General features: G+C 48.2%; 1 protein-coding gene across 9 annotated transcripts; it reads right to left on the reverse strand.

Annotated features, from left to right (window-relative positions):
• Positions 1 to 27,141, reverse strand: map7d3 (MAP7 domain containing 3). 9 transcript variants are annotated; one of them, XM_079744672.1, is made up of 20 exons: positions 27,063 to 27,141; positions 20,346 to 20,450; positions 20,011 to 20,091; positions 19,379 to 19,542; positions 18,263 to 18,374; positions 17,416 to 17,499; positions 16,369 to 16,476; positions 15,117 to 15,215; positions 14,504 to 14,605; positions 12,230 to 12,358; positions 9,656 to 9,774; positions 6,914 to 7,092; positions 6,489 to 6,772; positions 5,230 to 5,359; positions 4,041 to 4,326; positions 3,095 to 3,145; positions 2,890 to 2,965; positions 1,763 to 1,952; positions 910 to 1,208; positions 1 to 520 (listed from the first exon to the last, which is right to left on the reverse strand). In XM_079744672.1, the coding sequence occupies exons 1-20, from the start codon at positions 27,106 to 27,108 to the stop codon at positions 513 to 515; spliced, it is 2,652 nt and encodes an 883-aa protein (XP_079600798.1). In that variant the 5' UTR covers positions 27,109 to 27,141; the 3' UTR covers positions 1 to 512. The 9 variants fall into 9 exon arrangements, with proteins under 9 accessions (XP_079600798.1, XP_079600797.1, XP_079600799.1 ...); XM_079744671.1 differs by having other exon boundaries at positions 9,656 to 9,798; XM_079744673.1 differs by lacking the exon at positions 17,416 to 17,499 and having other exon boundaries at positions 9,656 to 9,798.
• Between the last annotated feature and the right edge of the window lie 769 nt (positions 27,142 to 27,910).

Below are 27,910 nucleotides of genomic sequence, written 5' to 3' on the forward strand. Positions count from 1 at the left end.
AGAGAGAGAGAGAGAGAGAGAGAGAGAGAGAGAGAGAGAGAGAGAGAGAGAGAGAGAGAGAGAGAGAGAGAGAGAGAGAGAGAGAGAGAGAGAAACGACATATGATGAACAGCAATGGACATCAAAAGAGAAAAGGACTTATAAATTACAACACCTCACTGCTGGCAAAATGAAAACCATAAAAAACATTTAGAAATATAAACCAAAACAGAGAAAACTAAACCATGCACATAGAAGTTTGAGGGGACAAAGAATGACCTGATGGGAGAGTACATCATTTCTTCTGAAACGGTATGATCTTATTTTTTCTTTGTAGTTCTGGAGGTACCGTTCTCCACCATCTTGCGGTCCTACGTTGGTTGGCTGAAAGGGTCCGGGTGAGAACAGAAGGTCCAATAGGAGGGGCAGTTGAATGGAGGGGGAGGGGCTAATGAAGGAGTGTTTGGATGAGCTCAGCTGGATGGGTTATCCAGGAGTGCAAAAGTACGAGGCAGAGAGCGGCGCCAGGGGCTTCAAACCTCTGCAGAGATAAGAGTACAGAGACGCGAGTTAATATACACTTATATGTAATGGACAGAGATTCAAATACACACATTGACCCTGGTTTCGGTGAGGATGTAACAAAATAACTAAACATTCAAAAAATGTAAACAAAAGATTTCCCTCTCAAATCCAAAGGTCATGAGTAAAAAAAAAAAAGAATAACACAAACCTCATTATGAAAAAATACATAGTTTGCTTAGATCAGGCAGAACGTACTACATACGTGCACATTTTACACATGGAGAGATTCTGGAGAGGGTACCACTAGTAAAAACCATACCTACTATAACTAAACTTGAAACACCCCCACCCCCATCCTTCTCTCCTCTGAGGTGATGCAGGCCTCTCATCGGGGGGGGGCCTTACCTGCCAGGGCTTCCAGGGGCTGGGGGGAGGAATGCATGCTCTTGACCCCGGGGGCCCCGTTGTCCTCGAAGGCCCCGCGGGGGGGCCCGTCGGAGGCGCCGTCACAGTCGATCAGGCCCTGGTTGCAGTCCTCGGACTGGAGCAGGGGCCGGTTCTTGGAGTGAACGTTGAGGTCGATGAGCTCCTCGAAGCTCCAGGGGCCCGGCTTGCCGTTGACCCCCGGCACCAGGCCCGCCTTGGAGGCGTCCTCCTCGTTCAGGAACTCCGAGCCCTCCACCAGGCGGCTCTTGGGAATGGGGCTGGAGGGAGGGGGGCGCAGGACATGAGAAGCTGCACTCGGACTGCCAGCAGACACACTTGTTTCCTACTCAGTGCGGTGAGCCGGGGTGACGGAACGCTCCGTTCGTTAACACCAGCTGGGTCTCCGTGGAGACGGGAATATCAGATCTAAATCGGACCCATCACACATAATGTTTGCGTCGATGTCACGTGCATGAGTTTTGTGCACGTTACTAGATCTTAAGAGGCGCACGAAATGGTAAAGGAGAACACCTCGGTGAGGTGCGCATTTGTTGGCTCTTTCCGCAGTCGCGTCATCTCGTTGGTACCACTTCGTTTCCACATGAAGCATGCGGAGGGGCTTAAGCGGAAGAGGCCTCGGGGGTGCTTCGGGGAGTGCTCAGACGAGTGCTAAGGGGAGTGCTCATTGGTTTTCAACAGGGATAACATCGTTATTACCTGCTCATTTTTTTCTGCTGGTAAGAAGTGGGGGAGAGGAAGTTCATACAAATATCTGCATCTTTGGTTTGGATCACGATATCAATGTGCGTGACTGCGTGGGTGCGTGCCATACCTGACAGCCTGGCTCCCCTCTGTGCTCATGTCATTGTTGTTCTCCTTGTCGTCGGTGTCCGACTGGCCGTTGACGCTGCCCACAGGCGTCTGCCTCTCGCTGGCCGGCTCACCAGCGGCCACGCAGCACTCCTCTTCCTTAGCAGCGTCGGCCACCCTGTCCACATCCTCGTGATGGACCATGTCGTCCTCTACGCAACAGAAGACCAGGATGGAAAAAGTCAGTGGAGGATCCCCCTTGGGTGAATACATATGTGGGCATGGGCGGACATTAGGGGTTTGATCAAATATTGATACGCCGATGTGCCGTCGGCCTTCTTCGTGCGATACGAGAATCGATACACTGACGCTAAATATCGATATAATTCAAAAAAAATAAATAATCGGAGAATTATTTTGCATTTTAATAATTTATTCATGAAGAGTTAGACAGGAAATACCGCCCCAAAAATCGATATTTTAATTAATTAAATAATTGTCAAATTGGATTGTCAAACAATATGTAAGGGCCGGTCATTATCAGGAATATTATGAAGGCCGGTCATAATCGGGAATATTAGCCCCGACAGGACAAACAGGACACCGACGCGCAGTGGAGGTGTCCTGTTCGAAAAAATAACTTCACATGGTGTGTCTTTTTAAAATGTATTGGTTACCAGCATTCGTAGTGTTGATCAGCAGAGAAATAGTCTGCCAAAGACGTCGCTTAGCAACCGAAGACGCTAGGGTTGACAAGTTACCGGACTACTTGCGGAGTGCTCCCAAAGACGTCATTAGAGGCAAAAAGTCCTTTGTTTTCCTTGACAGCGGTGAATTATACTTAGCAAGGGTGAATTATCAAATATAATTCACCGCCGGAAGTTGTGAAGAGCCCATGCAAGTGAACGGAGCGCTCCACGGCCTTGAGAAGACCCGTGTAATAAATACTGATGATTGCGGAATCGCTTTATTGCGATATTATCGGTATCGCAAGCCGTGTATCGCATCGTGAGGTACCCTGTGATCCCCACCCCTAGCGGATATAGGCGGGCTGTAAGAAGGCCTAGTGAGAGAGCAGTGCCATGCAGCGATGGGTAGCAGCGGAGGGCTGTCCCATGGTGAGGGGTGAGGTGGGGGGAAAGATCTCACCCTTAGCTTCACAGTCAATGTCGTCCACGTCATCTTCACCATCGTCCTGGTCATCTTTATCATCATCACCGTCTCTCTGCACAGGAGATACAAACGTCACATTGTCAAACACGCACACAATATGAACATCGTCATATTGGCACCAAACATGTCCTATTCACACACACACACACACACACACACACACACAGGGAACAGAACTCACCTTATCGCTGTCTTCACCTTTCCTTGTTCTCTTCATTATTTCCTCAATTCTCTAAAATAAAAGAATAGAATGTTTGAATGCCTACTTAAGATATTTATTGCATCAAATAGGCAATGAACCGAAAGTAGTGTTAGCTTCGCTTTGCCTGCTACAGTTGTCACAGAGAACATTACGTTTTGTTGGAAATGTATCACTGTTATAGTGCTTGAGTGTGTGTGCGCGCGGGTGTGAGGGTGTTTGCGCGGGTTTGTGTGTGTGTGTGTGTGGGCGTGCGCGGCTGTGTGTGTATGCGCGTGCGCAGACAGCTTCAGACGATACCTCAGGCAGCGAATGAGGGCGATATGGTTCATTGCGTTTAATTATGGTCATGATTTATAATTACGTTGTCGTTCCATGTCTGTGCAAATAAATAAGACCGACATCAGCCTTGCCTCGGGTTATAGCCTAACCCATAAAACTATCTGTGCTGAACAAAACTTTACAAACAAAAAGACCATCCATCCAAACCAGGGTACCACTAGGCCTGAACGATTTGGGGAAATGATCTAAATGCAATTATTTCGACCAATATTGCAATTGCAATTTTGTGTGCGATTTTTCTTTTTAAAGTTCCTTACGTTGTGTATTATTCACTAAACAAGCAATAAGTGATTCTATAGTATGACCAACACAACATTGGAAGCAGTCAACATATAAATTGCTCTTTCCTTTAGGCCAGGTCTATGTGTTTAGTTGAATTGATTCATGAATTTATATTTTAACATCTCAAAAATGTAAATCTTACTGATCTGTCAGTAAGGGGAACAAATCCCCCCCTGAATTTTTTTTAATTATTATTTTTTTTCTTTTATCGCAGCCTTTGCGATTTGCAAATCACGGTCTGTTTGAATTCGATTAATCGTTAGCCCTAGCTCCCACTGAACGCCCCCCCCCCCCCCTACGTCACCTTCTTCCTCTCCATGCGCTCCTGCTGGTTCTGCTGCAGGACGCGCTCGCGCTCCACCCGCACCCGCTCCGCCTCCTCCAGGGCGCGGGCCTCCGCCTCCTCGCGCTCCCGCTGGAGCTCCACCTGCCTCAGGGCCTCCTCGGCCGCCAGCCTCACCCGGTCCTCCTCCGCCAGCAGCGCCTCCTCCTCCGCCCGCTGGGCCTCCTCCTCCGCCCGCCTCTTCTGCTGCGCCGCGCGCTCCAGCCGGTCCGCCTCCGCCAGCCGCTGCTCCTCCTCCTTCCTCAGCCTGCGGACGGGGGAGGTGGGGGTGGAGGGATGTGGTACGCAGGGGGGGAGGGTTCGGGGGAGGCGGAGAGGAGACGGTACGCAGGGGGAAGAGGACGCAGAGGAGATCATCATTCGAAACAAGCTAGTTTTATTTCCTGAGCCAGTCCACACTGCTTATTACAGTTCAGTCCTCCCCCTTCCTAGTTTTATGATCCAGGGTTTATGGGTGACGATGTTATGCCACCACGTGTGAGGGTGATTAGCCCTTACAAGCCGTTTGGAAAAAGTGGGCGTGCCCACCTAGATGTACGCTAGATAGATCAGTCGACCAGCCTACCAGCCTACCCGGTGGACGGTGGCAAACGTTGCTCATCCATCCGTCATACATCTAGGTGGACAAGCCCAACTATGATGTCAGAAAACGGCTTGTTACGGCTAATCCCCATATTATACCACCTGGGGGTATAATACTGTGACATAATATACCACCATATTATACCACCTGGGGGTATAATACTGTGACATATTATACCACCATATTATACCACCTGGGGGTATAATACTGTGACATAATATACCACCATATTATACCACCTGGGGGTATAATACTGTGACATATTATACCACCATATTATACCGCCTGGGGGTATAATACTGTGACATATTATACCACCATATTATACCGCCTGGCGTTCGACTGTGACATATTATATGTCACTTTTAAGGAAACAAAAAGAAACACCACAAAGGTTTCGTTAATGGCCTAAACCCTTTTTCCCCTATTCAAGTGAACAACAACACAATATTCCTAAGCGCATTCTTCCCTCGGTCGGCTGATCCAGAAGAATTAAAGCACAATGAAGGCTCTGCTTTGTTAGCCGTTCAGCCACTGTGCATAGCACTGGCGCGGCTCCCTGCTCACCTCTCCTCCTCTTCCCTCTGTACCCGGAGCTGTTCGTCCTTCTCCTTCTGCTCCCGAGCCAGCCGGCGGTTCTCCGCCAGCATCTTGGCGGCCTCCTCTTTGGAGCTGGTCCCCACCATCGCTTTGGGGTCTTTACCGCAGCCAAGGGAATAAAAAAAAATGGAGAACCCCCCCCCAAAAAAGATGCAGAGGTTACGATCAGCAGAACAAAAGCCAACGTGGGTCAGACGACTTCCTGTCTACCGCGATGACCTCAGCGCGATCGAGAGTGCATAACGTCGAGCGGGTGACTGAAGTGGACGAGCGGCGGAGCAGGGGGTGACTACAGAGAGGTGGAGCGCGGGTCAGGGAGGGGCGGCTTCGCAAACAGCCTGGGTGCCGGGGACTCGTGCAGGTTTCACATGATCCCCCGGTCCCAGCCTAATCAAAGGGCCCTCTGTGAGGGGCCAGCGCACGGATGCCGGCGTCTGTAAACACCAACCGGTTGCAGAACAATCAGGTGGTGTGAGTCTGTGGGTCCGGGTAACTGTGAGGGTCTGGGTGGGGGAGGAGGGGGGGTGGGGCTGAGGGTGGGAGGGGTTTCAGACTTTGGGTCAAACTGCACCAACTCTGTTGCAGTGGTGTTCGACTGCAAGTTCAACAAAGTTCGTCGGGAAAAAAGGGAGACGCAATCCTGTGATTCTTGGGTTTGCCCGCTAGATGGCGGTATAAGGTCACTGTACTTAGTCAAAATCCGATCGCTCCTCATAGTGGTGCGTTAGCGGTACTGCAGTGTCGCATGCGTCCGCTACAGTGTCAACATAAATCACAAACATCCTGGTTGGATATTTAATAACCCTTCCTAGGTGCGAGCCAACATCCAGACGGACGGACCAACCCTCCCTCGAGCCCAGCGTGGCCATAACAAGCTCTTTGTTGAAGACGCCATTCAAACAGCATTAATAATCCTGTAGCAGGAACACAGGAAATGAGAGCAGGACTACCAATATAAGGGTGTGATTTGATATTGTATTCCACTCGTACTGTTATGTTTATTATGATTATTGTAAATATATATTCATGACTTTTTTGTTCCTCTAAAAATGAAAAAAAAAGGTGATTAATATATCTAATATGTAGAAAATGAATGCAAAACATATGTTTGTATTGTATCTAGTGCATTCTCTCATGCCTTGTGTGTACTACTGCCACTAACAATGTGTCAGCTGCAGCTGCGTTCTGCTGTGTGCCCCACAGCGTAGACGGGCACGGCGTCTCACCGTCTTTGTCCTTGCTCTTGCTGTGGGGGGCCGGCGGGGCGGGACAGGGGCTGGGGGAGGCGCTGGCCTGGCCCGAGTCGGGGGACGGGGGGTGCACGGGCAGGCCGGGCAAAAGATCCTTGGACTTGGAGTCCCTCTTGCGGAGGGTTTGGGGTCCCGTCGGGGTGAGAGCCGGCTTCTGGATGGGAGGGGGTTTAGAGGCGGGGGCCGGGGGGTTGGGTTGTGGGGACGGGGGCCGCTGTTTCCCCGCGCCGGGGGAAGGGGGCCGGGAGCGGGAGCCTTGCCTATGGGGAGGAGACGAGAGAGAGAGAGAGAGAGAAGGGAGTCGTTTTGTACGAGACAGTGACAGACTCCTCGCTAGTCACACAAACCAACGGCAGCCCTGGAGACGGAGAGGGTAACATCAGTTCTGCGTGTGTTCTTACTTGGCTGCCGCTGGGGAGGGGGTCCTCTTGGGCGCCGGGGAGGGGGCTCTCTTGGGCGCCGGGGAGGGGGTCCTCTTGGGTGCAGGAGGGGGCGCCGGGGAGGGTGACCTGTTGCGTCCCAGGGTGTTGGACGGGGACGGGGGGCGCTGGCTCATGGGCGAAGTTAACCTTCTGTCCTTCTAGGGGTCCGGAGAGGTGGGGGGGAAGAGATGGAATGGGAGCTGCATGTTGTTATTCCGACCTTGACAAACAGTGAGATCATGACACATATGCCTGTTTATACATTTATTACAATTAATTGGACAAAATCTAAATGGAGTAACGGACACATTTTCTAAGATGGAACGAGAGCATCCCCGTCTTATTGAAGGTGGTAAAATGCTACGCGTATGCTCTTGTGCCTAGCTGTTGCCTTTTTCTCCACGGTACAGATTTGACTGGGTCTTTAAAATGGCTTCAAAGGTCTCATCGGTGAGTAATATTAGACGGATGTGGTTTTCGACTGCTTCCTCATCCATTTTTAATGCACGTGTCATGTTTGGCTCCGAGAAGCTGTCGGATGCAGCAAAGGTCAGCCAGAGCGTCCGCAGACACTGCGTACAGACGCATGGAAGACACACAGACACAAATGTACATTTCCTATATGCACAAAGCCGCCGCGGAAAAAGGTGGGCCTAGATGACCCGGATTTGCTCAAATTGTGATGCAATGCAAAGGCAACCACTGAACCTTGCAGTCAACACATTGTGGTTGCTTGTTTCAGAAGGTGTATCTGCCTTGGTTTCACAGCGGGCTTAAAGAGCCATCGTTTGTTTAACAGACAAGAGGAAGAGGGGGAGGAAGTGATAAGAAAAAAACAGAGCAGACATAGCCATTGTCTAATCAGATGACCGTCAACTCCCATTCCTCTCTATTCAGACTGTCAAGCTCATCTATAGCCACTATAGGCAACAACAGAGAAACCTCAATAGAGGGATTTTCTTATGCATGCAGGAGCTTAACCTAGAGACGTTGTCGACACGATGCAATACTGATCCAACAATACTGCCTGTTTAATTGACACACACGATTATTCCATTTTGCACATAATGCCAATACTGTCACACATACCATCTTATCAGTATATGCAGTGCAAGTCAGATTGCAAGACGCAAAGAATAACCCTGTTACTATTTATTAGCCTTGCAAAAGCATCATCAGTAAAGAAATAACAAACATAAACGTAGGATTAGTAACATAGGATTCAAATAAATGTTAATTTCCCCAGGCACACTATATGAGTGTGTGCAGGCGGGGAATGGAAAGTGGGAGTACCGAAAAATCGCCGGTCATTGACAGGTGGCCCTGAGGCCGGGCGCGGCTCGCTTTGCATGGGCCAATCTGTTCCATGTAGAACCACGCTACTGTGGCCGCCATTGTTTCAGAGACAGGGACAGTATCTGACTGTGTCCACTGCGGAGAAAGACTTGCTGGCTGGCTGGTTTGACCCAGAGAGAACAGAGACAGCCACTCCTCACCCCAAACTAGGCACAATACGGCCTAGTACTGCCATTTTAACAGCTTGCGTGTCTTGTCTACTAAAATACAAATCATTGAAGTTTTAAGAATGAATGAAGAGCTGCGACTCATTATGGTAAGAGCCAAGCCCATATCCATCTATATCGTAATGAGCCTAAAATTATAGTCTCATTCCTCAGACCCACAAAGAATTTGAGAAGAAGCTGATCTATAAAGGGACATTCGTATACTGGGCAACTGAGAAATAGAGACACAGAACACTTCTCTCTTATGGCTGACAAGCAACGGAAACTATTTGACAAGGCCTTCACTATACAGGGGTTTTAAAATTATAAAACAAGGGATGAGTTTTATCTGTAGCTAATTCGTGATGTACAAGTACATTATAAGACAAACAGTTTTTTTGTAAATTCGATTGTAGCATCGTGGTTGAGCCCTTTGGGCAGCTTAATGCGACAGCAACTCTAAATGCATCACACTAACAGAAACAACCCAGGGCTATCAGTCCCTCCTCTTCCTTTGCAACTGCTGACTCAGGTCTACATTTTACCAGGTTCCTCCTAGCATAGCCATCATGCTAACCCTGACCTCAACCTGTCCAGTGTGTCTGTAGAGCTACTTTGTAGCTGGTCCACGTTAAGCTCCGGCATAGGACAAGTGAACACAATAGGCTTGTAGGTGGAGTGATACCAGTGGCCCTCGGAGATGGTATTGCCAGGTGAATGGATCCTCCTGTAATCTGACCCCAGATCTGATTCTTTGTGGCGGAAGAGAATCAGCATTCCACCTGCCGTAAGCCTTAGCGTGTTACCTTGTCATTAGGTTAGCTGTAGGGAACGGCAACAGAATAGCAACCAAAGCCAACAACACCCCTAGGTAAATAGAAAGTATTTACATCTAAAACTAGTCAATTATAAATCATATCCAATTTAAAAGCCAAGACATTTCACCTTCAACCCTGTTAGCCGACACTGTTTTGTATCTATTGGTAGGAGGTGCAATGCTGATGTTCAACTGTGTTCCATCGCCCACTCTGAAGACCATAATGTTGACCTGGTTTCGTATACATCTGACCTCAGGCAGGTTACCAGGCAGTGAGAAAAATACAGGCAAAAATGAAATTCTTGTGACGTCAATACATACATGTGTTTCTAACCCATAAATCACCAGCCACCTTATAAACCGTGAAAGGTGGTGGTAGGGTTTGAGGCAGGAGGGTATTACCAGAGAGGGGTCCAGAGCTCCGTCGGCCGAGACGGAGCCGGTCATGCCGCTCTTCTGCCGGTCGATGCTGCGGCTCCGCAGGGGCCCGCGGGCCGGGGGTTGCAGCGGGCTGGCCGAGGCTGAGCGAGGACACATGTGACACTCTGGTAAAGGAGATGATCAGGGCAGCACCAGACCAGGGTGGTGGAGGAGGGGGAGGAAGGGGAGATGATGTGGGGGGGGGGGAGAGGGCCGAGTCAGGGGGCCGAGGGCAGGTGGCAAAGCAGCAAAATAGATTGAGGGGGAGGAGATGTAGGAAGAGAGGAGGATATGGGGAGAGAGTAAGAGACAGACAGAGAGGGAGATGGAGAGAGAGACAGAAAGGGAGATGGAGAGAGATGGAGAAAGAAATAGAGGGAGGGAGAAACGGAGAAAGAAATAGAGGGAGTGAGAAACGGAGAGGGAGAGAGAAACAGGGGGGAAGATGGAGAGAGACAGAGAGGGAGATGGCGAGAGAGAGATGGCGAGAGACATAGTGGGAGATGGAGAGGAACAGTGCGAGATGGAGAAAGAAGATGTGAAGAGAAAAAACGTGGAGAGAAATGTGGAGTTGATTTTGTAAGGAAAAAAAAACAAAAACACAAACAGCTAAGCGTTAGTTAAAGTAATCTGTTAGCAGCAAACAGCATGTTTATAACAAGCCTTGGCAGAGCTGGAGGTGGCAGGGAGGGATCGGGGGGGATGGAGACAGACAGGTACAACACGGCCCTCGGGATTCAGCGCACGGCAACGACCATCACACAACGCATGACAACGGTGAGCAAATACCACAAATCACACACACCAACATCCACATGCACGTTAGCAAACACACACGTCTGCCACATACAGTACAGTTAGCAACCTCAAACATATGCTGGTCGTTATATCGATTTTGTTCGTTCGATTTAGCAAGAATAGAAAATCAAATGATTTTTGACGTCAATCAAACATGTCAGACCTTTAACTAATCAAAGTCCAGATACACGTTTGCACTGAGATTTGAGTACAGGCCTCAGGCCACAGCAAAAAGGCTGGTGGACTGACGCAGAGCACTCCCATTAAATAAAAACACAAAGCCAGACACACAAAAGCCCTTTTTCATATGTAAACAGATCCTAAGCTTGGACAAACACGCGATACGGCGCAGCTAAATTCGGCCAGGCTACAAACAATTAGCATTTTATAGGCCGGGGCACCGATGGTGAATAAAAGCATGAGTGTAGTAGCAGTGTAGCTTGCTGTGTCACATTGAGGGATTAGCCCTGAGCGCTAATCCGTCGGTGAGGCATGGGGAGCTCACCCCGACAGGTTCCAAACGTGGCCGGTAATTAATTCTGACTCTACAGTTCTCCGGTGCTAGCATGAGTGAGCTTGGCCCCGCTGCGAGCTGCCAGACCCGCCACGGTTGGTGCTTTAATGCGAGCGACGGGGCCTCACATTTCAGCAGCGGGCTGCGCTTAGCAGCCGATCCATACATCCTAATGGGTTTGTAATGACGGGGTCGATGGACTCAAACGACACCCCTGGAAAGGGTTGTCAGCAGAGGAGGCAGACAAAAAAAAAACAACAATGTAGGGCTCTTTCAAAGACGATTAGAGCTCAAGGAATAGACCACAAAACAGCAACAAGAACAGAAATCATTGGGAGAATCGACCAAATGTCGGGTAATAGGCTCATGTTGTTTCATCGTAAGAGATTTATGACCCAATGAACAGAAACAAAAGTTTAACCGAATCAAAAAGGAAGTCAACTCTTTGAAAAGAGGCCAGTCCGCGCACGTGTCCTGAGGCATCAAACCTAAAAACACACTGACCCCCAAACGCTAATCAATCAGCGACGCCACACAACCAACTTGTCAGCAGCAGGGACAGCCCAGGTCACTTAAAACGGTTGCGGCTCAAATCCTTTTGGATCCCTGGGCTGCATACTGCTTCCCAAGTTGCCTTCTTTCTCGCGCACACACACACACACACACCACACACACACACACGGTAAGCAGCTTATGGGAGATCTCCCAGCAAGTGGCCCAGGGTCTTCTTAGACACATTGTGCCGTCCACCTGGCCATGCTACCACACTCCTAATCAGCGTCTGAGATTTAGGACTCTCAAGACGATGGAAGCACTTCGGGAGGATCCGCATCTCATGGTACGCAACCGTTTCCCCAAAGTACATTGATCCTACTGCAAAAAATACCACTTTTTTAACATAGCCAATCAGAATGCAACAATGTCGACGCTGCAAGCAAACCGCCATGATTTCAACATGTCTACCCGCCACCATAAGCAACACCACCACCAACAAGGCACCCGTCAGCATCATGGCACAGCAATAGAGTCAGGGTCTATAGCGGGGCTCGGTCTCCAGACCGGGAGCCGGGAGGTTTGTGGGCGGGTACGGCAAGGAGTCGACTGGGCCTGTGTTTCTAGTGATGTGATGGGAGGGGGGAAGGTAGGGTGGGGGGGTAGGGTGGGTGAGGAGGAGGTGGAGACGGATGAGGGGGAAGGGGGGGCTAGAGAGGGTTCCCTGCCTAGGTCTCCGGGTGGGAGGTTACCTGCAGCGTCTGCTCCGTCAGCGGACAGTGCGGCGGCACTCTTGCTCCTAGCTAGTGAGGCCTGGGTGGGGGTGAGCAGGCGGCTCAGGACCCCTCCGTCCGCAACGCATGCCTGCTGGGCCCTGCGAGCTAACCGGACCCCGAAACCAACCCCAAAATAAAGTGGAGGACAAAGATAAAAAAAACACAAGCCAGGAAGAAAGAGGAGGCAAGTGAGGGAGGGGGGATGGGGATGGGGGGGGCAAAAAAGAGGGGAGGGAGGTGGTGAGTAAGTGGTTGAGGTTAAGGAGGATCACCATGTGTTTTGAACCGTCCGGGGGGGGGGGGGGGGGGGGGGGGGGGGGGGGGGGGGGGAAGGGGAATCAACACACAGAAGCAAATGGTCAAGGTTGGCTCTCAGTAGTCTTGGATGGAGCTCCTCTTCACAACGCTTTGTGCATGGAGACATCACTACAATGGTGTAAAATGTAGGGGTTCACGAGTGAAGGGAGCCATGGCAGAGTACTGAGAGCCAGGCCAGAGCTTGAATGTCCAGCAACAATAGCAAGTCATCACAAAACCAGAAGGACAACAAGGTCAAGACAGTGGTTCCTTGAATGACAGCGGAGGGCGTGGCTGAGAGAAGGAATAACAATTAAACCGTTAGTTGAAGAACATGGGAGTAAGAGAGAGAGGGAGAGAGGGGGGACTTCTTGGCTTCTAGGGGACGTGAAAGGGGAAGATCATAGCACGGGCCAAAAGACAGAAGACGAGAGCTCTTAAGTGTCCTTACAAATTTGGTATGGAACATTATTATTGAAATGAAGTTATACCAATTGCAGTCAAGTGGAAGGTAAAGCTTTTCCATTATGAAATGTTAGTCGTCATAACAAAAGGTAGACATTATAGTTCCCCTTAAATTTGCCAAAGGAAAAAAGAGCTCTTGTTTCTCAGGGAAAAAATAAATAAGAAAATTAAACCATCAACTGAAGACCCTTTTTGTGACTAAATAGTTTTTAAACCAACAGGAGGAATCAACAGAGAGTTAAGTGAAGAGATATATGGAGCGCCAACCATTGCGTGTCTCTAAATATGGGCCCTAGAAACCGTGTGTGAAGGGGGACACTTCTTGCTAAATGGCTTTCGGAGACCCTGTTAAAGAGGACATCTGTTGCTGACAGACCTGTCAGTTCTGTTCTAGCCTTAGGAGTGCAGCCGCATGGCTAGCTTGTCTGGGCCCGGCTATCTAGAGCCTGCCTCAACGGTATGGCAGTCTATGAATAACAAAAATATGGGGTAAAATACGCGGGTCTCCGGGGCAATTGGAAAGGGATTATCTGGGGAAACCTGTAGTCCTGCTTTGTCGGCTTTGCCTTTTTTCTCTCTCTCCTGCATACAAGTCGGACGGCATTGTATTTCAGACCGTGACACAACACAAAAAGACAGCAACATGCAGCAGGGTAACTATTGACACGTTCAAAAAAAACGACAACATCCAGACAGGGTGCACGGGACAGGAACAATGTGCGCCGCCAATGTGCGGGGACATGTTGACACGGCTACAGAGGACAATCAGAAGCATCGCTGGTTAGTAGTGGGGTGACACACGGTGCCGCGCCGGCCCCCCCGACACGAGGACACACGCGCCACCGGCACGCCAGAGCGCAGAGCCCTCTGACGTCATCTGGGGGGGGGGGAACAGCAAACACTTTGTGACAAATAAACAAATCATTGTGTTAGTTTTAGGGCACAAAGAGAGAGGGGGATCGGGGGGACGAATAAACGTAAGCAATGCTTGGCAGGCAAACAAAACAATTCAAAGAATGAGGTTAAAACAAGATTGGCCGTTAGTGAGGTATACGCAGTCCAACCGAAAAAGGGGGTTGGAATAGAAAAGGTGTGAGGCAGACAACATGGGCAGCGCCTTGTGGAAAAGGGTACAGTAAGAGAGCTTATCGGACGATTAGAAAAGAGGCGGTGCCACGGCCCGCTGCCTTAAAGCAACAAGGGATCTTGATGTCAACCTGGGCCGAGAAGACCAGAAAGCTTTGGCCGCCTGTGGACTGGACAGCTTCATGGCGCACATCGGGGCGCCAAAGACCATGTTATTAACGTGTTCAACACGTTAATAACATCAAGGATAGCATAGAGCAACGTCGGTGAGAGCTCCAGCGAGAAACAAGCCGATGATGAGTCACGGGGGCGTGCTTTAGGTTAAAGATGGACGCCCTAAGCGATGCAGGCATGGCGATGAGGAAGTTAAAAAGTGACCCGTCGTTTTCACATGCTAGCCACCTGGATCGTCCATGGCGCCCTTATCGGGTTTGGCGGGAGGGGTCTGAGCTCGGACCCCGCCCCCCCGAGAGAGGGAGGAGCTTCTCTTCATCACACTGCGGCCTATAGAGGAGAGAGGTGGGTTATAGCCAATCACAGAGCCCGCCGGGGGGGGGGGGGGGGGGGGGGGGACCAAATAGGAAGTCCCCGCCGATGCCTTTAGATGTCATGCGTGTTCAATTTGTCACTATTAATTTGTGTCATAGCCGAGAGCAAGGCAGGGAGCTATAAGGGGGTAAAACCGTCCCTCCTCCTGCCATCGCTGAATAAGTGAACGGATTACAAAAATACATCTCAAGCAATCTGAAATACAAACAGCGCATCAACCTCTGCGCCACTAAAGTAGAAACAGCAATGTCAGCATTTGACCACTAGAGCTCCCGTCAGCCGGTAGGAGTCTATCCATTACACCGGCTGTGTGGTTGTTACTGCTGTAGCCCTCGCTTTAAAAGGGCATTGATTCCAGGGATCATATCCCTCCTCCACAACATTCCTCCTGAAGCCAGTGAGGAGGCAGGAGGGAGGGACACTATGAGGGGTGCGTGTGCGGTGGGTCGTGGATGTACTCCTGCACCTGGCTTTTCCACCTGGGGCTTTTTGCCGTCTTCCTTAGCCTGAGGAGCAATACCATTGCTAGGCAACCGATGACAAGACGCACTCCTCCGCTTAGCACCTGAGGGATAGTGATGAAACACGCGAGGTGAAGTGGGGGCAGCACTCGTACAGCACACTCACACTCAGCCACACTCACGCTGTTGATTTGACTGCAGCAAGTGTGCGTGCGATCGCAGAAAAAACGTGCACGCGCATATACGCCCGCGCACGTTCACACACACTCAACACACATCAGACATGCTAAACTAATTGAGCAGACCAATTGCAACGATTGGTTAGTTGATAAGATCACCAACAATGTGATTTCTTTTTTAAATACTTTTGGATCCTTCGGGTTGGCACTGAACAAAAAAAATACCGCCGTAGACACAAATAAAGAGCAACATCACATCCTGAGGGACGAAAAATTTGTCAGCAATATTGATGACTTTGACGGGCATTCATGATGCTGTTGAAAGATTATGCTGATTATGGTAATTCCTTGTTTGACAATCAAAATCACTACTTTTACATGATGAATCAGGGCAGGCAAATTTACATTTAAATGATTCAGATACTGACGAGTATCGCTGTTCACTGCTTTGCGGGCCTGTATGAAAAATCATGATTCTGCATGACTGCCCTATAATGTAGAGTGAGGGAATGCTATCGATTAATCCGAATCAGTGCCCATGCTGGATTGTCTTCATAGGCTGGAACAAGAGACAGGGAGCTAAATCATTGGGTTTACCCGTCTCGCTCTGTGCACCGCTTAGCTTGTGTGTCAAACCCTGAACATGGAGGAGGGGAAAAAGGGGTCAAAGTTCAAAGTCTACAAAAAACGGGTGGCCAGTCAGAGAAGGCCTGGCTGCGGACCGCCTACGATCAGCTGCCAGACAGACATTTCAAAAGGGAAAGTCAAAAACAAGCCCACTTATATCAAACAGGGACAGCAGCAGAGCACAGGTTATGAGGACAAGCGATACCAGGTGACGAAAATAACCTGGTACGACCCATCAGCATTTTCCAAGCAACACTTTGCTCACTTTGAGCAGTCATTGGCCTGTTCCGAAGACATTTTTGGTTTACTGGCACTGCACTTGTTCATTTAACGTCCACGTGCTCTGGGTTTGCTTGCTGATCATCCACCTATGGCGAGGGGTTCAGGTCATGGGGGGTGGCCGGTCAGACTAGCAGGAGGAGCGGGGAGGAGAAGGGTAGGGGAGACTTACTTTTATCAGGGGTTTTGATGAGGGTGGCGGAGGAGGTGGAAAGGCGCTTGCTGATGGCAGCGTCGCCCGACTGCTTCAGGTTCATGGTGGAAGTGGAGCGCTTGTCCACTAGGAGGGGGAGGGAGGAGGTGGAGAGGAAGGGAAGGGAGGAGGTGGACGACAGACAAGGGTGGAGGAGGAGGAGGAGGTTTTTATTTTTAAACAAACAGGAGTGAGGCTAATGGGAAAAGGGTTGTGTGGGCTGGACACAGGAAAGGAGGCAGAACCCTAGGAGCATCTAAATGTTTTACACTGTTTAAACCTTTGCTCTGGGGCCTACTATATATCAATAAAGCTAAGCATACAAAAGATATATGTTTTAATGGAATACTTATACAAGTAGTGCACAGATAGAAAGTTCATGTGAAGCAGCACCTCAGATGACAGTGTAACATGTAGAACAGTACATTTGCTGGAGGATAAACGTAGACAAAAAACATCCAGATGCTTATCTCAGCCAAGCGTTTTTTGGTTTCGAATGCAGCACTGTTAAGGGGGGGAGAGAGCGAGGAAACCTGTAGAACGAACCGCAGAACATTCCATCCAAACTCAAGCTCATGAGAATCAATTATCCACAAAGAGCGGCAAGAACATGAGGCTGTAAAGGCGAGAAGACATACCGGTCCGACATCTGATCATACTGAGTAGATTAAAAACGTGTCAACCCGGCCCAACAGATCCCAACAAACAGTCATAAAGCAAAGTCTACAGCCGACATGTTTACACATGGTATTCCACTGAAGCTTGGTTTCCCCAGAGAGGTTTGTGGGGGCGGGGGGTGGGGGAGGAACCAGGAAGTTGTTAGTGGCCGACTGGTTAGAGCGCAAGCAACAGTCGTGTGTGTGTGTGTGTGTGTGTGTGTGTGTGTGTAACATTTTAGAAATCCAAGCCCACAAAGAAGACGAACAGTGCACGTGCGAGTCCATGCTGTGTTTCCCTTCCTCAGTGGAGGTGAGAAAGGGGTGGGTGGTGAGGCAACACCGATGGTGGGTAAATGACAACCGAAACCTTGCTTTTTCCTTGGGGGCTTTTGTGGCGAGGCAGGGGTGATTTCTATAGCTACTGGAGATGAGACGCTGGCATCAGAGTCTCCTGTGGGGGGAGGGGGGAGAAACACAGGTCTCTCAGGACATGGACATGGCTGAGAGACAGGCACAGGAAACCTCCATGGATGTGGAATGAGCAGACCTGAAAAAAGCCATTAAGCAGGAACTCCACACTGAGCGTTGAGACTAGTTGAATAAAAAAGTCACAGAGGGACAAGGCACACCCAGGGAAATATATGTACGGTAATGCATTGTATATCAAGTTAAAACCTTATAAAAAAACACAACTGGTTCAACAACTGTGACGAGATGAGATACTTGATTCATTTCGATACCCCTGTAATCAAACTCCTACAGGCTAAACAGATCTGCAGAAGAAAGGGTTATGAAAGGCATATACAGAACCACAAGGAAGTGACCGTTGGACATTTGGTATCTCCGTGACAAAACAAAAAGGAGGACGTGGCCGGATATCATGCATCCTCCGACATGGGTGGTTTATTGTCCTGACATCAAACAAACCACTGTGCCATTGTTTAGAGAGAGAGAGAGCAAAGGATAATGAGGGACATAGATCGTCGACAGACAGTTAGAAAGAGAGAAGAGGGATAGCTAGTTGAGACATCAAGAGTTAGCACGATAAGAGCTAGCTAGAGAAACAGAGGAGGAGAGCGAGCTAGAAACAAAGAGGTGGAGATATAGAGAGAAACTATGAATAGCAGCTGAGGAACATTAGAACAGTGGCAAAGTGTGAGAGACAGAATGGGGAGCATGAGAAAACGTGGTCGGGAGGAAGGGATGCATCTTACCCGCTCGTCCGTCCGAGTCTGTGGACAGACCTCCCCAAGACCATCGCTTCTGACGCTGCTCCACCCGTTGGCTTCGCTCCAGGGTCCGCCGCATCACCGCCTCGTAGTGCTCCTGAGGCGAGGGGGGGGGGAACGGAAAGGGAGAGAATGAGAGACAAGTGGAGACAGAGAAACAGAGACACACACACAATGGGACAGGAGTACTGAGAGTTTCCCCCAGCACAGCATTACACTGCTCCCAAAGTAAACCCTCTATCCATTTGCGATGGATAAGTGAAGGCCATTCATCTGCCGCTCGGGCACTTATAGTTTTAAAGTTAGACAACATAAACCGTTAAAATGCTGCGAGGGCAGACACAACTATGTCGGGTCAGATTCTGTGTTGGATCTTTTCCACTGACATCGAAATCAATGAGGCCAACTTGTGTTTGCAGAAACTCTCTGGATCTCAAATGGAGGCCGAGATTCTGTTGACGATTGCATCCTTTTTTTGCAGGGAGATAGGCATTTCATACACCTTTCTTAAAAAACTGCTGAATTGTAAAGTTTAGGCTTAGAGATGCGCCTGCTCAGAAACATTGGGTAGAGGACTAAATCAATACACAAAGAAACATGAAACCTCCATCAAGATGCTGTAGCGCTGCACAATATCGATTTTTTGCTTAATTTCATTTCAATATAAACTATTTTGTAGTTAAACTAAGTTTAACAGCAACAAAATACACAGAATCAAAGAAAAGCGGTCGTATTGTTTTCACCACGTGCAATCATTTTGGATCTGATTGAGAATAAACAGAGTTGCTCCAGGGGCCACAGGTTATATCCCGGGGACATGTAGGGGCGGGGATTAAGCCCCACTGGTGTAGGGACCCAGGGTTATGTGCTGGGTGTGTAGGGACCCAAGTGACGCTGGGGACCAGGTTCATGATCCGGGTATGTAGGGACCCAGGTTTATGTCCTACTGGTGTTTAGGGGCCAAGGGTTATTTCTTGGGGTATGTAGGGGCCAAGGGTCATGTATTGAGTGTGTAGGGGACCCGGGTTAAATCCTGGGGTTGTAAGGCCCCCCCCGGGTCTATGTCCTAGGGTTGGGCCCCGGGGTCAGGCAGCCAGCTACCTTCTCCTCCTCTGCCTTCAGCTTCCTTTTCTCCTCCACGGCGGAGCGCTTCTGCTCCTCCTTCCTGCGCTGCTCGTCAAGCCTCTTCTGTCGCTCCTCCATCTGTCGCTCCACCTGCAGCTTGGCCTTGCGCTCCCGCTCCACTATCTGGTTATCTCGCAGTGCTGACGGGGGGGATAGAGGAGGTGATAAGAACGACCAGTATGAATTGAAGGGAGTTTTTGGGGGGCTTGGGTAAGGAAGGTGTCATAAATATTTGGCCTGTTAACCCCTTTGAAATTGTAAGGCTGATTAAGGGCTATACAAATACAATGGAAATTGAACGTATGGCTTTATATGGCTTGTGTCAACATGCCCGACAATGTCTACGCAATTAAATGAGTGCTTGAGTGAATGAGTCCACAAAATGTTTAGAATTCCTTGCATGATGTGGCGAAGAGTTAAATCCCAGACAATATCAAGTCTCACAGCAGTCTTTTCTTGACGACTGCTTCATTAAACAATGTGTTTAATAGCTTGTGTGACTGAAGGGCCACACACAGCATTTAAAACACGAATCAAAGGCTAATGGCTTTGATCGGTCAGTGTCTTACCATTACGGTTTTGTAGCTCCGCCCCCCTCGGCATCCTACCTTGTTGTCGATCCGCCTCCTCCCGTCTCTCCTTTGCTACTCGTAGTTTCTCGTCTATCCTGATTACGGCACCGTCGATGACTGAAAGCGCACACACATTGATTGCGTCAAGTCACACACACACACAGATGTGTGTGTGTGTGCTATTGCTGTAGCACACACACTGTGTGCTACAGCAATGAAGAGCAGCTAGTGGGGCTGATGCCAGGAGAGAGTTTAATCAGTACAACTACACAGCGGTGATAACTGATTGAAACTGGTGGCAGGGGTCAGTTCGTCCCCTGTTTTGTGTCACCAGGTTAGCACGTCTCCAGCTGACCGTTGGTGTCCATTACCTGGCTTGGGCCCCTGAGGTTTAGCGGTTGTGCTGGGTGGTGTCGGCCCTGGGCTGTTCCCAGACAGGCTGCGGCGCTCTTCTGCCTGGGCCTGGGCAGCAGCAGCTGAACACACACACACACACACACACACACACACACACACACAGTAATGTCAGTCACACGACTCGGCCCAGCCTGGCCCGACATGTCAACAACATTGGAGAACCCGAGCCAATGAACGGCGAGCGCTTTCTGGAAACACGATTTCGAAGTGCGGTCTTCCCTGCATAGGAATGCAAGTGTCGGAGCGATCCAGCCGGATTTGAATCTACAGAACAATCCTGCTATTCAGTCTGCCAAAAGTTAACACCCACCCTCCGTACCCCACCACCGTCCCTGCACACAGTGGGACCAGTGGCTAGACACACACACACACACACACACACACACACACACACACACACACAGGGTATGTGATAGGCTGCTGGGACATCGGGAGAGAGGGGGCAGCCGTGGGGGGTGGCCCTGCCAACGTCTCGTCCTGATCTGGACCAGAACAGTGCTGCTTGGTAGCAACGGCTTGATGGGGACCAAAGGGTGTAGCATTGCATAGCTTTGTCGAAGTTAGACATAAAATCGAACTGTCCCCTTGTGGTTGTAGTTCATTTGAGCAAGATCTCAAATGTAAACAAAAAAGGTCAATACCGATTGTAAGTATGATGGGAAAAATGTATAGCTTTAAAGATTGGTTGGACAGAATCGTTTTTAAACTAGCTCTCATTGACCATTATTCGTTCCCGTTTCGATTATTTTCAAGTTCAGATGGCTGCCCTGAGCATGGGGCGCCGGGGTGAGTGGGGTGGGGGGTTTCAACATTGCTGATCAATGTTAGCATTACACAGCAAGCCAGACAGAGACCAGACCCAACACAGAGGGGCACCCCCGAGCATAATAGCCCACACTGATTGTAATCCCGAGTACAGAGCATGTAATCGCCCACATTTGCAGGCTGCATGTCGGCTGGGTGATTAGTGGAACCTGCTCTTCGCCGGATTCTGGCCAGCATTTTATGTGTCCAGGGTTCACAACAACAGGCATAAATAGCCAGTTTTCCTGAGCGGGGCCAAAACTGAGACGAGGGCAACAGCAGAGTTAATGGACCGATAGAGGGAAGGAAGTGGGGGGATGATGAGGCTTTATTAGCCCTGGTTGTAGCCTAGCGCCCTCGTGGCTAGACTTTCCTCCCTCTGTCCGTTCGTGTCCATGCCCTTGTATGTGTGTGTCTGTGTGTGTGCAAGTCCTCCACCGTGCCAGAGTTGCTGACACAGGCAGAGAGGTAACCATTCATGTGATACTCACATTATTGATGAACACTGGAGCTTCAGGCTTGGCCTAGAACTCTCCTTTAATTCCGTTCACAACATGCATTATTTATTGCTTCACACTGCTGCTTTACGTCTGAAGCCAAGAAAAATGGAAGAATGGCTGATATTTAAATGTTAAAATGTAATCAGGAAATTAGCCGTTAGCACTATTTCATTGATTAGAATCAAAAAACTATAAAATCCCAAAAGGCCCCAATTATCACAGTTGATTTGTGAGTAATATAATTACAGATTTCAGCAAATTAGGCTTCAATGCCTCGAGGGAAATCAGTAAATAACATAATTAAGTTGACTTTTAATCACATTAAGACATCAACATTCAACACTCCAAGCACCCAACCAGAGCCATCAATAGGTTTGGGGGAGCTATTTTTGAAGTAGGCTAAATAATACCACTGGCCGAGTCACAGTGAAGTAAGCATGTCACAAGGGTGGATCAGGGCTATTTTGACCAACAGCGAGGCCGTCGGCAATCGTATTCCTCATTCAGCCAAACGAGGAGAGGATAAAGGGCCCGTTTTGTCCACTCCCTCACCCACCCCGGAGGGAGACGGTGGCTTCTCGTAACACAAGGTGACCTGGACAAATTGAGCGGTAAAGCCTTTGTGCACTCATTTGGCTATCAAATAGAGCCTGCGTGCCTTTTGTTTGTCATGCGACTGCTGGGCGTGATGGTGGCTGCAATGTGTACACAGAGGAGGAGGCTTCCGATCGGATACGTGGGAATATACGGAGCCGGGTTAAAAGTTGATGGTTGGAATATCATTGACAAACATGTACATTGACGTGGAGTTCAGAAGGGAGACACTATACAAACACAAGTTGAAAGATAACAATTGTATTGTATTCACACACACACACACACACACACACACACACACAACCGCCACAACTAATGAAACAAATCTGTCTCCATTAAAAAGAAAGTCAATATAAATTTGATCAGTGTCATTTAGAAGAGCAACACCATATGTTAAAATGGGATACAGCCTATTTCCCAGCCCTGGACCTAAGAGTAAGCCGTTTCCCCAAATGTAATCTTAACTGCCGTTGCTTATCAAGCATCGCTGAACCCGACCTGGGCCAGGTATCCCGTTTCATGTCCTGATAAAAGAATCCTCAAAAAAGGACAATGCGCTGACGAGACTTGCCCTTCCCAAAAGCCCAGAGACTGGCATAAGAGCAGAACACAGTTGTTTCCAAAGGGTCAAAGTGGATTACAGAGGGGACGGGTCTGCGGCTTATCCCCAGAGGAAGTGCACTAGGTCAGCTCACTTTTGCTCTCACGCTACACTCCAGTCAATCCCATGGGAGGGTGGAGGTAAATAAAAAGGTATACATGTATGTTAGACGACCATCGGATTTGAATGTCCAAGGATGATGGCCTGCTGATCATACCATAAGGATATGGCTAATTTACATAGAAGAATACACTTTGTCCTGTATTGAAGCACTGCAGCTGTTCACAACTAAAAGTGATCAATTTGTGTTGAACCAAGTAGTTCTAGTCAAACATATCAGAAAAAAAAATTCTATGAAATAAGAACAGCCTCTGTGTCTTGCGATGAATGTTCCCAGCACTGCCATAGTGTTGCAAGCAACTGAATTTCAGACTGTTAAAATAAGAAACTTTCTGTCAATCCAAATAACGTCTCCATAGTATGCAAATAAAGTCTCCATAGTAGGCAAATAACAAGGTTATCAGATGCACAGCAGATGAGTTACCTTACAATACATTAGTATCTTCTATCGCAAGTTAGAAAAAACCAAGGATCACAGCTGGCCACATCTCATCCACAGGACGTCCCATCAGAAACGTGACACCGTGAAGGATCCGAATCAGCTTGGTCATGTGATCACACAACTGAGAATATACCGGAAAGCGCAGGGCGGGAGAAAAAATGGCTGAGTAGGTCAGCAGCAGCACTGCAGTGTTAAAAGGAAACAGGAAGAAAAAGTCTTTCTAACATTAAGACGCTAATCTCAGGCACGCGCACAGTCGCAGCACCAAACTTTAGACCGGCTTTGCGCTGCAATGTATACGGCTTAGCCTGCCTCCCAGCTTAAGAGCCATGAGCAGTGACCTGATCCAGGGCCCTGGAAGTCAAACAAGAGCACGTGCCATTGAGGGTGATTCAAATATAAAGTACTTTCTATTGACACACGCACAGAAACATACAAGTCACCCAAGCACATTCACAGAGCATCGTTTCTGTTTACTTCTCCATTGGCCTCGTGAGAGCCCAGATTTGTCCTGGTAGACACAGGGCACGGAACCAATGAGAAGACGCCTGCCTTTCATCTCCCCATCACTATGGAGATAAGCACTGATTAGCATACACTTGCTGATGCTCGTTAGTAGGATACTGAGAACCGAGGGCTTGATTTGGAAAAATATTGTAATTAAAGCTTTGGAGAAACGGCAAAACCACCAGCAGTCGCGGCAACCGCTGTATCCACCGATCATGCTTTTGCCTCTACTAGCACACATGCTAATAAAAAATATGATACAAGGCCTGGACAACATGAGATGGAGCCCAGCGCCAATCAGCGCCACTTGTGGGTCAACCGGATAGGTTAGGGCCTTCGCTCCAGGCAGTAGGGTTGTTATGAGCCCAGTTCAGTCCCGTCTCTCACCACGGGGCCCCCGATGGCATCCCTCCACAAGCTGGACATGACTAAACAGGAAACGGCCCAGCAGGCCCAAGACCCGTTCGGGTCGACTGCCAACATACCAGCTAAGGGCAGATCCGTGTTTAACCCTTACCCATGCAATAAGCCTTGCCATGCTATACCATGTTATGGCTATAGCATTGTCAACTTTATTAAATAACATTCAGACCCTTTGAGACAAGTAACGCACATACACCTCTGGGATTACTTAGGCCCTCGTCATGTTAAGGTAAGCCAGCTATTTCTGGATCGAGCGAGACGATGTCCCATCCTCTATTCGGTACCACAGCGTTCCCTGACTGGACTTCAGCAGGGGTCTCATCTGGGTCTCACTTTTAAAAAGGCCTCTATCCAAAAGAGATCTTGTAGAAGGGGATGGTATACATTCATAAAGTGTTTGTTGTGTTTCGAAAATATAAATTGGGAACCGAGTCTATTAAAAACATTAAATAAAAAGAATGTGAATAGCATTGTAAATTGAGGTTAGCACAAAAGAAAAGCAAAGGCTATTGATATGCAAATTCTAATATTTCCCATTCAAATATTTACAATTTTGTGTTTCAGTGGTACCAAATACATCTTGCCTGACCTGTGGACTGCCATTTCCTACAAATAACATTATACAAAATGACTAGACTATGCGCACAACACAATCAAACCACGGTAAGAACACATGAGGCTTTGGTTCTGTTGAGAGTTCATATAATGTTAAGAAATTACGCCAAGAAAATCAAGGCTGGTCTGTTTCCTCCTTTGGTCAAACTTAACCCGGTTCAGAAATATTTCTCATGTTTTACATTCTGTAGGAGCCTTCGGTCGAGCCAAAGAGTAGAAGAAAAAAAAAAAGAGGGCGGTAGCCTTGCGGCGGGTCTCCAATTTGTCTGATGTTCCATCATAATTAGATGGTGCATAGCCTCCTGGTTCACATACTTGTAGAGGTGACACACACTTATGCACAGGTCGGCTCCCTGGCAACGTTCATTTAATAATGTGCCATGACACAAAGTAGTGGAAGGAAACCTCTGAAGAGGAGGCTTGTCATACAACAGAGACCAACACACTCGTTCATAACTTGACTCAGACACCTGGAAGTCACTCAACCGTTTTTTCCTTTTACAATCATCCGACAATTTTTTTTTCCACAGAGCTGCATTAATCAAAGACATGTCTGTCAACTGAACGAATGCACAAATCATACAGGATGAAGTGAGAAGCGAATTTTGGCCACGTTTTAGCTCAGAACAACCACCGAAAATGGAGCCAGTCCACAAACGATTCGAGTATGCAGAGAACTCCCTAAAACACCCTCGCAACAACCAGTGAGCCCCGACTGCAGCTTGAGTGAAAACAAAGTAGGCATTCAAACTCTGATACAGACACACAGTAAACATCTGTGTTAAGAACGACTGGGGCCAGCTAAAAAAATTAACGAAGAGCTTACCAATTACATTTGTCTGCAACCGCTAAATTCGGTTAATTAAATTAATTACAAATTCACAATGTGGAAAATCACAATAAATCTCTATTCATTATTGCCATTCTAATCGCTATATATAAATATATTTATATTGCGACAACTTGACACACATCCCAGCTGATTGCCAATTACCCTTCACCTTTTGCAGACATGTCATATAATGGCGGTTTGCTTTAATGACAACGTCTAGAACTCATCAAACCAGGTCAGAGATTGTTGTATGGCTTCACTGCCGAGAGGGAGAGGGCAATACCATATGTCAACAAAAAAAGCTTAACGATACCGTTAACTCATGACAATGGTGGCCTAAAAAACAACATAGGGTTAGGGTTAGGTTCAGGAAGTCGAACGGTTTACTTTTCTCGACTGCGCTGCGGCATTAAACTGTCTGCAAACCTGATTTGCGGTTACATGAAATAAACGGTAAATTGCCCGGAGCAGCAATCAAGCGAATAGGACAGTAATGACGAAAACAACGACATAAACCAATACTTGGGTGGGGAGCGACGCTGTACATTGTTGAGATGGTGTTTGACAGGAGTTCTTTGTACGTGACCCATCACAAAGGATGGGTCAACATGGTGAGGAGAAGCCTCATTATGGTCAACCAGGGAAGACCACCAGAGGGTCCGAGTAGTTTCATTGATCAGCCAATAATGTGTCATCATCATCATCATCAACGTTATGTGCCTACGTCCAGGGCTCTCCACAAGCGGTTCGTCGACGTTGTTAACTACCCAATAAGTGCATACATCCTGTTCACTTATCGCGCCACAAAACACACCTATCACTAAGCAGTCATATGTAAATCCCTTGTTTGGTAGGAAAAAATGTACAACTGTAGCAGCCCACCGAGCTCCTAAACAAGCCACTTCAGGCATAAAAAAAGTTTAGGATACGTTGATATTTCATTCGTTTCCCTACAAACGCCGGTGCAAGAGTAAGCATTTCACTGGGGACAAATAAGTCGCATGATCGCTGACCAGATAGACAAGGGGAAACTAGTTGCAGACTTCCAAGCATATCCATTGTCAGCAAATAGCCGGGCAGCAAGCTAGCCAAGTATGCTAACCGCGTGAGGAAACACCAACACATAAACAAGCGAGAAGCGGCAGTCGCCAACAAAACACCACGCACTAATACACCAGGGTAAGGAGCGATCGATGCATTCATCATCAAGACGGCCGACGTGTTTCTTACCCATTTGGGCTCGCAAGCCTTTGAGAGACGTTGCACTCTCCGCCATTTCTGTGAAGTTTCCCTTCTCTCTCTCTCTCTCTTTTTCTGAAGCCTAGGCGCGCAACACATAGCCGCCGGTAGGGTACGGGGAGGTGGACCATGCATTTCGGACCAATAGCGCCGCCAAGCGTATCTGAGGCTCGATGCAGGCTATAATGTGAACTGCTAATAATATTGTGTAGGGCCAATTGGGTGTTGGGTGAAAAACGGCATCAGATGATAATATAAAATTGCCATACTTTATAGTAAATAGAAGGATACACATATTTCTCATCGTTGCAGTTAATGTCATTGTATTTGAACATACAAATAATATTCTCTCACATATCCCATTTTAATAGAAGTCAATTGCATTTGAAAGTTCAATTAACTGTGGAATACCATATGGAAAAACGTGCATATATTAGGGACATACAAAAATGTACACCACAAGACAATATAATTATTTTAAAATCCTACCGACCAAATTGCTCGCAACTTGTGACTTTTAACAATGCAGTGGAAAGAAAGAAAACTCCTACAAAATGAATCAATACAACTGGTAAAATGTTACCTTTTGGGATTATAGTCCAAGTATGGGTCCCTGTTCTGAAAATTGTAGTTGCTCACCGTGTCGATGTCGTCGAAGAATCTGTTGAGGCGAACTGGGAATGATCAGGGCAAAATATATTGATATGTGATATTTCAGCAGCAAGGAGGCTCTTTTTTCCCAGACCCCTATGTTCTGTCTCCTTTCCTGAACACAACATCGTCTGTTCAAGACTGCCTCACATGCTTTAGCCAGAGGGCCTCATTTATTTTACATGGTA

Source organism: Pollachius pollachius, assembly GCF_949987615.1.
Source record: "Pollachius pollachius genome assembly, chromosome: 10".
NCBI lineage: Eukaryota > Metazoa > Chordata > Actinopteri > Gadiformes > Gadidae > Pollachius > Pollachius pollachius.